Source organism: Falco punctatus, assembly GCF_963210335.1.
Source record: "Falco punctatus genome assembly, chromosome: 4".
Classification (NCBI taxonomy): domain Eukaryota; kingdom Metazoa; phylum Chordata; class Aves; order Falconiformes; family Falconidae; genus Falco; species Falco punctatus.
The window spans coordinates 106,366,489-106,381,187 of record NC_137583.1 but is presented as its reverse complement, the minus strand read 5'-3'; the positions used below and the strand labels follow the sequence as shown (position 1 = coordinate 106,381,187).

The following is a 14,699-nucleotide window of genomic DNA, read 5'->3' as shown; positions in this document are numbered from 1 at the left end:
GCTTCTAGCCTTCTGACCAGCTCTACTGTATGCAATTCAAAAATTTGCCTGTCCTCATTGGTTTTGATCCCTGTAACAGTAGTTTTATGTTAAGACAGTGTAGTTCAGATGCCAACCTTTTTCAGAACTGCCTTTATCAGCTGTATGTCAAATAGTATGATAGGGAAAGGCATAAAAATAGTCGTGGAAGTAGTCACAGCATCAGACAACAGGCTCACACAAGAAAAGGAAGGAGTAAGGGGAAGCAAGGATCAAGAGAGGTAAAGAAGGCAAACTACCAGACTGGGGTTAGCCTCCTTGACAATAAGATGCACTTAAACTTCATGGAAAAGATCAAAGGATTTAGATAGACATGAAAAATAACAGTGGGACATTGTTCAGCGTACAATCATTGTACAGTGACTTTATTTGCATCATTTTAAATGGAACAAAGAGGGAAGGAGATGATACAGTAGAAGATACAGATTATGTTACAATGGTTAGGGAAGAGTGACTTTAGAATACTTTGGGGGGACAATATAAAGGAATCTGATGCAAGATGGAATCAAGGAAAGAAGAAAAGTCTTTACTAAGACAGTAAGATTGTGGTTCCAGGAAAGAAAGCAAAGTGAAAGTACAAGAGCAGTTTGAGAGGGAGGACTTGTAAAGAGAAGCCTTCATCATGAGACCATAGTAGGAACTTTGGGACAGATGTCAGGAATGAGAGTTTGCAGAAAAAGGGAAGAACTAAAATTTGACATCAATTTGGAGCTCTAAGATTACAGTCAGAGACTAATGCCTTGGCAGTGAATGCAGTCAATAGCAAAAGTTAGAAGAAGACATAAATCTGCTAGTTCCAAGAAAACAATTTCTATTTAACCTAACCAGTTACACCTAGGAAAGCATCTGAAATAATTTTTCACTACCATATGAAAACAGTGAGTAGGTGAACAGCCCTTCATTAAATAATTTAATTTCCACATACAAGGCCACACACTGAACAAACTACAGAACATGGCTCAGGCTATTTGCACAGTGGCCTGACCATGAACCATTTGTGCACAGATTAATACGCAGTGTCAGCCTGTCAGCAACTTCCATGTCACTATCATCACTTTCTGCAGCATCGCCAGCAGCAAGAGCTCTCGCTGTTAGGGAGTCTTCTTAGCAAGGGCTACAATGTTTTGCTGTCGGACAGTACTGGAGAAAATATGCTTTTGCAAGCAAAGCATGATTCCCATTCAGCCCTATGGGTAGATTCAAACTGAGTCAAAATACTCTTACAGCTGTAGTTGCTCTTTCAGCTGACATTTTAGAATTTTCACCAACGTTTAAGACAGTATTAAGAAAAAATTAAAACATCAGGCAACCTGACAACATCAGGACTAGGATTTAATTTTCCTCTATATTAATCAGGAAAACTAATATGCAAGTGTAGAATTGAGATGTTGGCTCAATTTCTTTGTCATTAGACAAGAGCGTCATAACCAATTTTGGACTTGCTTCCTATTGACTTCCTTTAAAGCAGAAATTAAATTCAAGAACCCTGTAACAAATTTAGAATATGAATCACTGGATAGATTATGGGTAAAGTAATACGAAGACATATTACTTTGCTTGTATTGTCTCCCACCTTTGAATGCCTACATTTCTAGTTACACTGTGAGCAACTTTAATGGCCTTTACATTTAGAAAATGCTAATAGCCTATCCTTTTAAATACCAGACCTCTTAAAATTAATTCAACTGGTCCCAGAAAAAGAAATCTAAAGCAGGTTAAATCTTCAGTACTTTAAAAAAAAAAAAAAGTCCTTTCAAACACAGTGGAGTTTTTATATTTCCTTCCCCCATCTCTTTGATCTCACAGAAAGATGTCTTTTGGCTTACAGTCTAGGTTTTTATTTGAAAAAGATATTTCTCAGATGATGATTTAAGAAAAAAAATAATTATATACTCCCAGGTTTTGCTTAATACAGGAACAATTTCATTGATTTTCAGCTCAATTTGTTTTGGTTTAATTTTGCCTTCTACAGAGGAAGACTGATAGGTTTTAATATAGCTCAAACTCAAGAGCTGGAGATGTGACACTCCCCAGCTCTGCTCCCCTGCTCTGCAACAGTTCCTGGGGGCACATATTTAGAGTGACTCTGTTACTGGGTGAATTGGAGTATATTTTACCATGAAGTTTAGCATCGAGAGGATATGAGAATCCAAAAGAAAACAAATTACCAGTATATGTTCAAGCAACAAAATAATTCACTACTGAAAACCCCATATGTAAGCATTACCCAGTCAAATGCATAATTCAGAACATATTTGTTATGAGGGGTATCAGTAGTAAAATATGAATAACCGTTTAAAAATAATTTTTCCACTGTGTTAATCTAAGAGTATTTTATATTACTGATGCTTAAAAAAAAGAAAAAAAGAAAACAACAAACTTTTTGGCCTTTTGACTGATGAAAGCATGTATATTAACACCCATGACATGACTGTTTCTCTGATACATGCACTCACTAATGGATCTTTTCCTGTAATTGGTAGGTTATTTTAAGTTGTTATTGCAAAACTACCACAGAACATCCGGGGGGGGGGGGGGGGGGGGGGAGATTCTTTTAACGATTTTTCCTTTTTCCCCATTTTAATTGCCATTTGCCACAGCTCCTACATATGTCAGACTACAAACTTAACATTAAAGGGATAAGAATTTTTATAGAACTTTCCATTATTTTTTGCATCAACAATAAAATGTGACATTTTCTGAAGATCTCTGAAGTACAAACTAAAGGTATTATAGATCTGAACACACTAACCCTCACAGGCCAAAATATTGCCAGGTTAATCTGCGTAAGTGTTTGCACGTTTGTTTAAAACTTATTGAACTTGACTGAAAATCTGTTACCTGCTTAAATGTGTATGTTGGAAACAAGCCACACAAACACTACAGAAAACGTGACTAAAAACACAGCTGCATAACAGGGGAGAGAGTTTGATGAGGTATTTATTTACAGAATCACAGGTTGGTCGGGGCTGTAAGGCACCCCTGGAGATCACCTAGCCCAAGCCCCTGCTGAAGCAGGCTCACCCAGAGCAGGCTGCACAGCATCGCGTCCAGGTGGGTTTGAATGTCTCCAGAGAAGGAGACTCCACAGCCTCCCTGGGCAGCCTGTGCCAGGGCTCCGCCACCCTCCAAGTAAAGAGCTTTTTCCTCATATTCAGCTGGAACTTCCCGTGTTGCAGTTTGTGCCCGTTGCCCCCGGTCCTGTCGCTGGGCACCACTGGAAGGAGCCCGGCCCCGTCCTCCTGCCACCCACCCTTAAGGTGTTGGTACGCACGGGTGAGACCCCCCTCGGCCTTCTCCAGCTCCACAGCCCCAGCTCTGCCAGCCTCTCCTCACCAGGGAGGTGCTCCAGGCCCCTCACCAGCTCCGCAGCCCCCGCTGGGCCCTCCCCAGCAGCTCCCCGTCTCCCGTGACTGGGGAGCCCAGCGCTGGGCCCAGCACTCCCGATGGGCCTCACCAGCCCGAGCAGAGGGGCAGGATCAGCTCCCTGCACCCGCTGGCCATGGAGGGGAGAACCCTACAGGCTAAACAGCCCCACCACACATCGCAACACGCTGGAACCTGAATTTCCATTCTGTCAGAGAACAAGGTTATGCGGACCAGAATGAACACACACCACTACGCCCCCCCAAGTTAACCTCCCCCCTTAAAATCCAACCCAGGGAAAGGGGCATCATCTCCTCTAGGCCTCAGCAGAAGCGCCCGGTATCCCCTGACGTTACTCACTGCGGGGGGCGCAGCGCCGAGCGGCCCCAGGGGCCGGGTACGGGCCCCTCACCCCGCGCTGCAGCCCGGCCCGCGGCCGCGGCGCTCCCCGGTGCGGAGGTGCCAGAGCGCCCCCTGCCGCCCCAACGCCGCCACCCACACAGCTTGCTTTGCTTTTTTCCCGGCCGAGTTTAAACTTCCAAATTTTCTCTCACCGATAAGGGTTGCTTCCCAGTCTTTTTACTGCCACCTAGCAAAAATAATTAGCCTTAAATCCCATAAATCCTTCAGAGCAAATGCTGAGCCAACACCGTGCTACAACACAAGGCCTATGCTTTAAAAGAAACTGTAGTAAATCAAACTCACAAGTAAATTAAACCTCGAGGTAAACTACTCCCTCCTACACGGTACCTCAACGTACACATACGTGGAAGGCACAAATGAAGGGCAGGGACTCAAGTGCTGAGTCTGGAAACATCCCACCCAGCTCACGTGCTTCACTGATGCATCAAAGTGGTTCTAAACCTCCCCTTTAGTCTTTGAATAGTGAGAAAAATGCCTGAAAAGCTGAACTGCCATACAAGTGCATGTCTTTTTCTTCTGTTTATTATAAAGGAACCTTTAGGCATGCTGGTACTTTAATAAACTGTTTGCAGACAGGCACAGAGATTTTGCCTGGCACCAAAAATCCTCTCCCATAAATACACCCCTCAATCATCATATTTATAGTTAAAATGAATATATTCTTGAATGCAGGATGAAAACGTTTTGGATGACTCACAATTCCAGAATAGCATCACCAACCTGGAATCCTGGAAATAAGGATGTGAATGACACGTAGCAATCCAAACAAATGGGTTGCTTGTCAGAAATCCAAGGAGCAGTTGCAGCTCTCAGTTCTGCCAGGAAAATGGAGCTGAAGCAATACAACATATCCTCCCACTTGTATGAAACACTACAAAATATTTAAGGCAGGTGTATTTCCTACATCACCCCACCAGCAGTCACTCAATAAAGTGGTAATTATTGATATTCCTACAGTTTCCAGGGAAATTAAAGAGAATTATAAAATACCATATTTCTATTGCACAGCTGACAATTTAGGGAAGAGCAATGATTTGTGATCATACTTCTATAGTCGTTCAAAATAAAGAATCAGCAGAACAAATTATTGTTTATAATGAGTGATATATAACAAGTATTATGGGTCTTGTCAGTGTTTCTTCAAATTCACAGAAAAAGAGTAAGAATGGAATTCATCATTTTATTGCCTTTACTTGCCTTTTTCTACCTAATAGAAAGATTTTCCCCTTTATGGAAAATTCTTATGTGATTTAATAAGGGAGGGAAAGAAATACACATTCTGTAGAAATTTCTTTGCCCCTTCTTATTTTGCTTCTTCCCCCATTTCCTTCCCCCTTCTCCACAGAATAATCATTTGCCTAACAGGGAATATTACCTCCCACACCTCGGGATAATAAAACACTGAGTGTCCTCTGTGTTAGAAATTAGCATTTTCTATTTGAAAAAGGACTATGCAGAAAATCAGTACTTGCTTTCCAGTTTAAGAGCTGCTGGGTAACTAAAGTTATTTCATAAAATTGTTTCATTATTATATATGCAATAACCCATCCCTAGCCTCTAGATACTTCTAAACTCTGCTGTTTCACTACAGGAATTTACAAGTGGACTTACAGTCCTATGAAGAATAGCTAGATATGAGACAAATACGATACATGGTTTAACCATCCTGTAGAAAAGCCTTTCCATAAAAGCTGCTGCACATTGCACATGCAGGGGAGCCAGGCACACATTGTACTGGCACACTGCTGGTATACAATCCAAAACACAACATTTCTCCCAACATTTCAAATCATCTTTTAATATTGAAGAATGACTGCTACTCTATAGGCAGGTACAATACACCTTTCTCACAAACCCTCTGCTGTATTTCAAAGAAGGGTCAATGGACTCTCAGGCATTTTCTTTTAGAGAATCACAGCTATCTTCGTTGTAGGCTCTTTGGAAAAAATGCATGAAGCCAACTGAAAAGCCCCTTCAGACTTTTGTTCTTCTTATCACAGAAAAACAAAGCCATTTTGCTGCAAGTTTTTCTGCTCTTTGAAAAGAAAAATTGTGTCTTTTCATGCATCTCTCATTTCTATTTTCTCCAGTTTCACCTATTTTCTTCTTATTGTGTTTGTTCTGCTTTCTTCAGTGGAGTAAAGAAAAAGAATGTTTCCCTACTTCCTCCCTCCCCCCCCCCCCCCCCCCCAAGAAGGGAATCATACGCAGAAACTGCCTAACAGCACACAAAACACTAGTTTATTTGCTTTCATTCCAAACAATGGTCTTTTTCCCCCACCAGTTCTGTTTACTGATTAAGCAGGGGGAGAATCTGACATGACATTTGACATCCTTCAAGCCCCAGGGCCCAAAGCTCTTCCACTCATGCAAAGCTCTTTTCAGGATAGCACTCTGCTTGCCTAATTCTCCAGTGAAGAAGCAGTAGAAAGGGAAACAACCATCACTCCTCTGAACCATGCCTAGTTTTATGAACAGATGTTTTTCATGCAGCATTTTATTCACTGATCTCTCAGTTCTTCTTGTTCTTAAATAGTAAGACCAATAATCATTACACTGGAGCATTGTTACCGCATCTCTGACCACCCGCAAACGCCATTAGGCTGTGTGTTCCTACTACCCTCAATCCTACTACCCTTAAGTAAACCATCTGAACAGAAAAGCTGACAAACACAATACATGATGGGAAATGGCTTGAAGCAAAAAAAACAGTCAGTAAGGAAATACTAGTACTTCCTGTGACAAAATACTTGGGCTACTGTGATTGTTTCCAGCAATTAAAAAAAAAAAAAAAAAAAAAAACACCAACAAAAAAACCCCAAAAAACTCCATGATCAATCAGTTTTTAAGAAACAATAACTATTGTTCAAGTGAGAAATACCTGTTATGCCATCTAAGCTTTTGGTCCCAATCTTATCTCTCTGTTACTGGTATTACGTTTCATGTCGAAGCAACTTTAGAGGTGAACTGTGTACTATTTTAAACAAGAATCAATTAAACATTGATGATGGTTTAACAAGCGTTAATTGACAGTTTAACAAGCGTTACAGTGGTTTACTTAACCACCTGTGTGATTAAATTAGGAAAAAAAACCTTTGTGACAGACAATTATATGCCTGCATATATGCAGGGACAGTTGCCTTCTGTCTTCAGTAGATGGCTGCACTGCTACAAATGCATTTAACACTTGTCCTAAAAAATGGCAATATACATCTTTTTTTTCCCTGCCTGTAGAATAAGGTCAAAAGCAGACTTAAAAAAAAAAAAAAGGCCCTGCGCATCATGTTACTATTTTAACTGCAATTTAAGTCCAGTTCACATAAGGTAATTAATCACCAATTTGTTTTTTCCTCAGAAATTCTTTGTACTCCTTTCCATTCTAAAGAAAGCAGAAATAAGGACTCCAAAAGAGATGCTTATTGAGAGATGAGAAGTCTGGAAGCCATTCACGTTCGGCTTTCAGCGGTACTGTACTTCGAGTGAATCACTGTACGAGTGCTGTTTTGTTACCCATATAAATCCACTGGAATAAGACCACCAGTAAGTACAGAGCTAGCTTTATTCTACACTCCCACTGCGACTGAGCAACAAAAAGAACACTGGCAGATAGCACTAGCTTTGGCCCTAAATCAAGAGACCTAGCATTTAAGCAAGCTAACAGACTGAATCTCATCTTTATTTTCACAGGGTTAGCATGAGCTTGTGCACTAATCTAGGCCTGTTATAGATATAAGAGGTAGCTAGACCCCTTTGCTGAATTTATGCAGAGGAAGAATTATATCGCAGTATAATAAACATCTTTCACCAGCAGCTTAACAATTTACCTTGCTATACATAGAACGGTGGCATTGGAATATAGTATTCATTGAAGCAAAACCAGTTTAATCTTAGGCTTCATTTTCCATCCAACATCCCCAAAGCAGTTTATAAAAAAAAAAAAAAAAAATAAAACCTAACAAACAAAACAGAACACATAGACTGTCCAGGTGTGTAAACTGAACTAAATTCTGTTCTCACAACATGCAAACTGGAATCAAATGTACTTGATTCAGTGTATTTATAACAGCAAAGCAGGTCATGGGGGACTATGTTTGCATTAAGCACACAGCAGTGAATCACAAGGCTGCTGCACGCAGCCGTGCCTTACTCAGTCTGCACTAGCTGCACTGTAATTGCACAAAACATTGAAACTACCCCTTCCCCCATGTTTGAAATACAGTAATCATTCTTAATGCTGTTATTAGGGGAAATAAACTGACAACACACAGAAAACTCCCACCTGTGACTTTTTAATCCATGTTCACTGTCTCTTACTGTGCTGCAGAATCAGAAAAACTTTGGAGAAAAGTATCATGCAAAAAGAACACTTTGGAATAATTTCTACAGGCAATAGCTTGGCAAGCAGTCCCTGCCCAGGACCTAGGAGGGATGTGACAAAAGTCTATAAATATCTGTATCGCTGACAGACATAGTCTAGAAATTGATTTGGTTGTTGTTTGTTCAAATAATTATCTCACATCATATTAAGCCATCAGAAAGAAGGTTTAAAACAAGCACAGGAGCTCATTTTTCTGTTCAGTTGATTGCTAAAGCTATAGAACTCCTGCCAAAAGATGTCGCAGAGGCTAGAGCACCACAAAGTTTCAAGGGCAGACTGGGTAAGTCGATGAAGAGGAATGTGTTTAAGAACACTGAATATAAGGAAAATATATGCTTTTCAGAAAGGTCCTTCCTTCCTTTCAAACACTTCAAATTGAAGCAGCTGGAGCACTGGGAGAAGAAACATTACAATGTTTGCCCTGACCTTCCACTTTTCCCGAATCACGTTTTTGACCAGTCAGATGGGACACGGGGCTAGGCAGAACCGTTGGGCTGCCCTGTACAGCTACTCTACATTTTTATGTTATATTCACTGCTCACTAGCAAAAAATAGCCCTAGATTTTGTTATGCATTCAGCCTTGTCGCTTAGTGGGGGGACACACTTTTAGCAAAGCATTTATACGGGGTTACATATGTCTATAACCTGTTCAAAGCTGCTGGGAAAACATCACCTCATGATTAACTGGTACCATTTGAAAACCGTTCAGCTCTTATTTCAGCCCTTTGTTCCACCTCAAAGTTAAAGAAATATTTGACATTTTCTAGAATCTGCAGAAAATTTCAAGGCTTATAGAAAAGTTATTTCTACAAGCCTGTGTTCTTAAACTATTCTGCTTTTGCTTTGTGTGGTAGAACCTTATCTATACACCACAAACAGATTTTTTTTTTTTTTTTTTTTTTTTAAGATGCAGAAGGTATGATTATTACTCGAGGAAGAGATACTTCACAAAAGCCACGTGAATAATATCTGTTAGTGATATTCAGGCCCTTCTCTTTTTTTTCAGACTAGGTCTTGATTTTGCCACTTTCATTTACATCTAGGCCCTGGAATGAGGAGTGAGCTTTGAAAACATGCAGAATACCCCAAAGATTTAATATTTAGGTATTACAGAATTTACCACTTAATCCCCTAGAGTGTACGGTTTTCAGAAAACAGCTGCATACACTTGTGTCCTGGGGAATATAAATTTTCCATAGTTATATGACACATGGAAGTCAGGAATATGGACCCAGGATGCACAAGTTTTCCATCTACTCCAGTCTGCTCAGAGAGGTCATGCACATTTGGCAGAAATCAACAAGCAGCTATCTTAGCGAATCAGAACCCAGTGAATACTGTTTTAAATGCTTTTCATTTGCAGATTAGTCCTGATCCAAGATGCCAAAATCTTCCCTACATGTTTTCAAAATTAATACAGTTTTAAAGAGGAATAAAGAAATATAGATCTTATCCCAGCCACTCAGCCATGAAGCATTTAGTGTTCCTTTGGCATGCCTAAACTCATTCCCATCTGCTAGAAAAGCATTCTGGCCATTCAGTAAGGTGAAACCATGCAGGCAGATGGTGCACAATGATAGAATGTCAAATGTAAATAACTAGTTTCCAAAGAAATACCTCCTAATAGCAAACACCAACTGATTAGCTGTGTTACCCATTCCAAAACCATCCTACTAATTCCTATCTATTGGCAAGATGAAGACTTAAATCCTATTTCTGGGCATTTTACCCCAGTACTTCCTTTTCTGCTTAGACATCCATTTGAAGTATTCTTAGCAAAAAGGGTTATTAGCATTCCATTTAGCACCCAAATAATTACATACAGTTGTTTAAAATCCAACCAACCAAACAAACAAAACTGGCCATTTGCTTCTAAGAATGAGTTCTGGTACCAGGTTATTTGAGTCAGGTAAATCACTGAAAACCAGAAATTCTTAATTTAGTGAAAAATACACAATATTGAATCTTTTTAAGCTATATATTAAAGTTATATAGTAATATCAAGGCAAGTTCTACATTTATTTGTACATATATTTCTATGGAAGATAGTAAGCTGGATCTTCCAGCACCTCAAACACAAGTCATTGCACAGACAAATTTTTCCATTAGACAACAGTAAAAAGAATAATCGAGTCCAACATCTGCTTTAAATTGCACAAGTCACTTCCAAGTAAGTCATATTAGCTGTATGCTTATCTGTGCTAATATGCACATTCCAAAGATTAAGAACCAGAAATAGAGAATGAATAACAAATAACTTTGCACATTCAAATCTTCACCCGTGTCTTTTACATGTAAGTGTTTTCAGGTACTGAAAGTCACCACCCCTGGCATGGCTTTTGGGGAGAAGAAACACTGGCCTCTTCCCCTGTAGAGAGGAAGACTTCCCCTCTCTTTCCCTGGAAACCAATACACGTGCTCTCAGCGAAACGTGAAGAGTTAATTCATTTGACAGAAACAATTAAAAATGTATAATTACTAAATATGCTATGCTTTGGAATAATCATTGCAGAGATTAATGGAGAAATAGTGCACAAATATCTGAATGTATTGTCTTTTATCCAATGTCTATTTTTATGAAATATCTTCAGAGAAAACATTGCCCTGAATGTCTAGAACTCACTGATTTTTACCAAAATATTTACCTTTGTCAGGATTTTCTGTTTCCTGCTTTTGTCCACAAAGTCTTAGTCAACATATTTACAATCTCTGTGATTTTGTAATATAACTGTTAACAGAATAAATTTCCTCAAGCGCTGAATTTATATGTTTGCTCTTGGAACACATAGCTTTTGAGTCATAGTGAACGTTGTTTTGCTAACCCTTTCTGTAAAACTTTGCCTTGGATACAGCCCACAGATTAATGAAAGGTAGCGTGCTTTCCTGGTTAAATCAACTCCGCACCTAGATAAAGGCAATCATGCTACAATATAGAAGAAAGCAAAATTTTTATTTTCTGTCAATTGGAATATATTAAGGTAACCATAAAAATCACAGAATGCAACTGTAAAGCCTTTAAAGACATCATTGAATTCAAAACATGTTGGGAAGTCAAACAGAAATGAAATACAGAAATCCACACCGAGGCTCTGAGTGCATAAAGCATTTAAGAAAAGGAAACAAAAAGACTGCGAAACTCCACTGAAGTAACTGTCTATGTCAGAGTGATTAAATCTTTCAGGGGCCTCCTATGTACATTGTGATGAAAAAAAAGTACCTACAAATAGAGTTTACAGCTCTGTTCAGTGATTACACCTTTAAAGTTTCAGAAGAGGTACCTTAAGGGGCACACCACTTCTAGTTCATTTCAAATCCCAAGCTCAAAAGGAAACCATTAGTCTGCGGTTAGAAACATACTGGCAAAAAACTAAACCACAATTTATCAGTCTTCTTTATGCTGGACTTACTTAGCCAACTACCCAAGAACACCGTTAATTTCATTTCACCGTCAAAGGAAAAGATTCTACTGAAAGCAGAGGAATGAAAGTATCTTTATAGTAGGAAGGAATTTCCAGCTGCTAAACAAACACAACAGATCTCATATATACACATATGTGCACACACACAGATCTGGAATATTTTTTTTTGTTGTTTTTCCCTGAATGAGCTTAAATCTTTCATCTAAAATTTTCTGTTGAAGAACATTTTAAAAAAAAAAAAAAAAAGAAATCAATTCTGTCTGATGCATTTGGAAGCGTACCACAACAAAGGTAAAGGATATTTCCTTCACACCTTATATAAACAGAAGAGGAGCTTTAGAGAATTTCACTGAAGGCAGTGAAATCCTGACATAAATTCAATTGAAATTAGCAGCACATTCATCTTTCTGTCATGATTTCAGTTCAAACAGTGTCCTGGTTTCAGCTGGGATTGAGTTAATGTTCTTAGTAGCTGGTGCAGTGCTGTGTTTTGGATTTGGTGTGATAGCAGTGCTGACAGCACACTAATGGTTTCAGTTGTTGCTGGGTGATGTTTACACCAAGTCAAGGACTTGTCAGTTTCTCCAGCTCTGCCAGAGAGAGGGCTGGAGGGAAATTGGGAGGGGACACAGCCAGGACAGCTGACCCAAGCTAGTCAGAGGTATTCCATACCATACGATGTCATGCTGAGTACATAAGCTGGTGGAAGAAGGAGGAAGGGGGACATTTGGCATTATGGTGTTTGTAACCATTAGGTGTGCTGGAGCCCGGCCTTCCTAGGGATGGCCGAACACCTGCCTGCCCATGGGAAGCGGTGAATGAATTCCTTGTTTGCTTTGCTTGTGTGTGCGGCTTTTGCTTTACCTATTAAATTGTTCTTATCTCAACCCTTGAGTTTTACATTCCTTTCTGATTCTCGTCCCCATCCCTCTGGGTGAGGGGGAGTGAGTGAGTGGCTGCGTGGTGCTTGGCTACCAGCCGGGGTTTAAACCACAACAGTCGCAGTCTACTTCCTGCATGCTTCCCAGTGCACGCCCAGAGTTCCAGAAGGAAGGGAAGGGAAGGCAACAACTGCGCAGAACAATTTTCATTCACAGCAGGAAAGAAGCTGCCTTAACCAAGCAGCTTTTCCACCACCTGCTCCCTTGGAGATACCAGAAAGCAAATTCTTTCTACTTCATGTAAGACAGCTACTATTAAAGCTACAATAATATTGTACCATTAATACAGTGTGTATTGATAAAGAAGAATTTTTATCAATAACCACTGGAGGAACTGGACCTGAACACACCGAACAGTAAGAGACTAACTCATCTGGATATTGCCATTTTGGCAAACAATGTCCGTACTGCTAGGGCCCTTCTACACGCTGGGGCAAAGGAAAGCCCACACTGCAAGTAAAGAACATAAACTGATTTGTGGATCTCATGTAATTTACTAGCTTGTTACAAGTTCCTAGAACACTGGCAAAAGAATCTTAACAATGAGGTGAGTAAAGCATTACAATGAAACTTTTAAGCTGATACTACACATGCGTTCCTAGTATTTAAAATATATTGCATCTTTACTTAGATTGTAGAATTCAGTACAACTCTTGACTGGCAACATCCTTCAAATCTTACTAAGGTATTTAAAGCACCAACAGGTGTCAAAGTTATATCCTTTGTGAAATCCTGAATATTACGATTTCATTGTTCAATTACTGTGGAAAACTTTAAAAGTAATCATTCTCACTATCAATAGCAAACAATTTCCATTTGTTTTATACCAAGCTCAGTACTGTAGGTGGAGTGAACATTCCGATTCACAGTTGCCAATTTTAGTATTACTTGCTTTCCATTGTTTATACTTCATATATATTCACTGAGATTTCCATAATGATCCTCAAGATCCCTCTTCCCAAGAAACTGCATTGACCACAGGTGAACAGTTAGCTCTTTGAAAGCCCTCCTAAACTTTTCTGACTACCTAGCCTGTTTTTTTTATGTAATGTGCACACACACTTCTAAATATGCGTTCTTTTTTTGGGTGAAGTTGAATACTACTACCAAATAGCCATAAGCTTGCATAAAGAATATGAGCCTTCTGCCACACAATTGGGTATTTATTTTTGCACTTCTTAATCCATTGGTTCTCACAGAATCTATTTTATGACAACACTTTAGATCCCATGACTACGTAGCTTCCTTAGTATCTTACTGTAAACTACTTTCTCACATAAATTTTTAAAAACTTACCACAACCTGATCTCTGTTAGCTACCATTTTGTTGACAAGAAATCACACAATATTATAAGCAAGGCAAGATGCCATTCTATGATCATAATCTTTAAGAGGTCCTGCATATCTAAAGCATTTATCTTAAGTATTTTCAAAAGTGTCCTTCCATTTATAAAAGAAAAAAAAAACTAAAAATGCAAAATACGTCCAAAGTATTATTAGTCTTAGAAACACTGTAAGAAAGCTAAAATAAAAAATATAATATAAATGTTTGCGTTCTGTTTACAAACATTTCGTATCCTCTTTTATTCCTATTGATATCAGTTCCTACTAACTGCAATGATAGCAGCAAGATTCATATATATGTGGTGAACCCACTAAGAAAGAAAAAAGAGTGAACTCCATTTCTGTAAATACACGTTGTTGAAAATATTCATTGTATGCAGCATCAGAATTATGACTGACATCACTTTAAATAAATGCAATTCCCAAACCCTAAAATTAGCAAGTATTTTTTGTGTGTGATCCATGTATCTCATCCAGTACATTCATGATGCTTTCTACACAAACCTCTTCTTTCTGGTGTTTCATACAGGCTTGCTTCCATAGCTCTTCAAACCTTTCATCTGAAATGTTCACACCAATATTGTGGAGAATTTGTGCAATCTACAAAATAATACAATTCATGTAATTCCGGTCAGCTTTTTCTTTAAACTATATAGACTCCGGCTTTTACATACACTATCAATCTCTATTTACCAACGAATATGTTCCCAGTTTTAAATAAAAACTACATACCACATCCTGCATCCTTAACCAAAGAAGATCCTATTTAAGTAAATCTGAATCTTATT

At 39.0% G+C, this 14,699-nt stretch overlaps 1 protein-coding gene across 3 annotated transcripts in view; it reads right to left on the bottom strand.

The window, feature by feature from the left end:
- Positions 1-2,399: 2,399 nt before the first annotated feature.
- The window catches only part of EFHB (EF-hand domain family member B), a 33,857-nt gene continuing 21,557 nt past the window's right edge, over positions 2,400-14,699 (bottom strand). For all 3 annotated transcript variants that reach the window (XM_080386434.1, XM_080386435.1, XM_080386433.1), the window contains one exon: positions 2,400-14,511. In XM_080386434.1, coding sequence (XP_080242560.1) covers positions 14,347-14,511 — 165 coding nt within the window. In that variant the 3' untranslated portion in view covers positions 2,400-14,346. The remainder of the gene's footprint in view (positions 14,512-14,699) is intronic.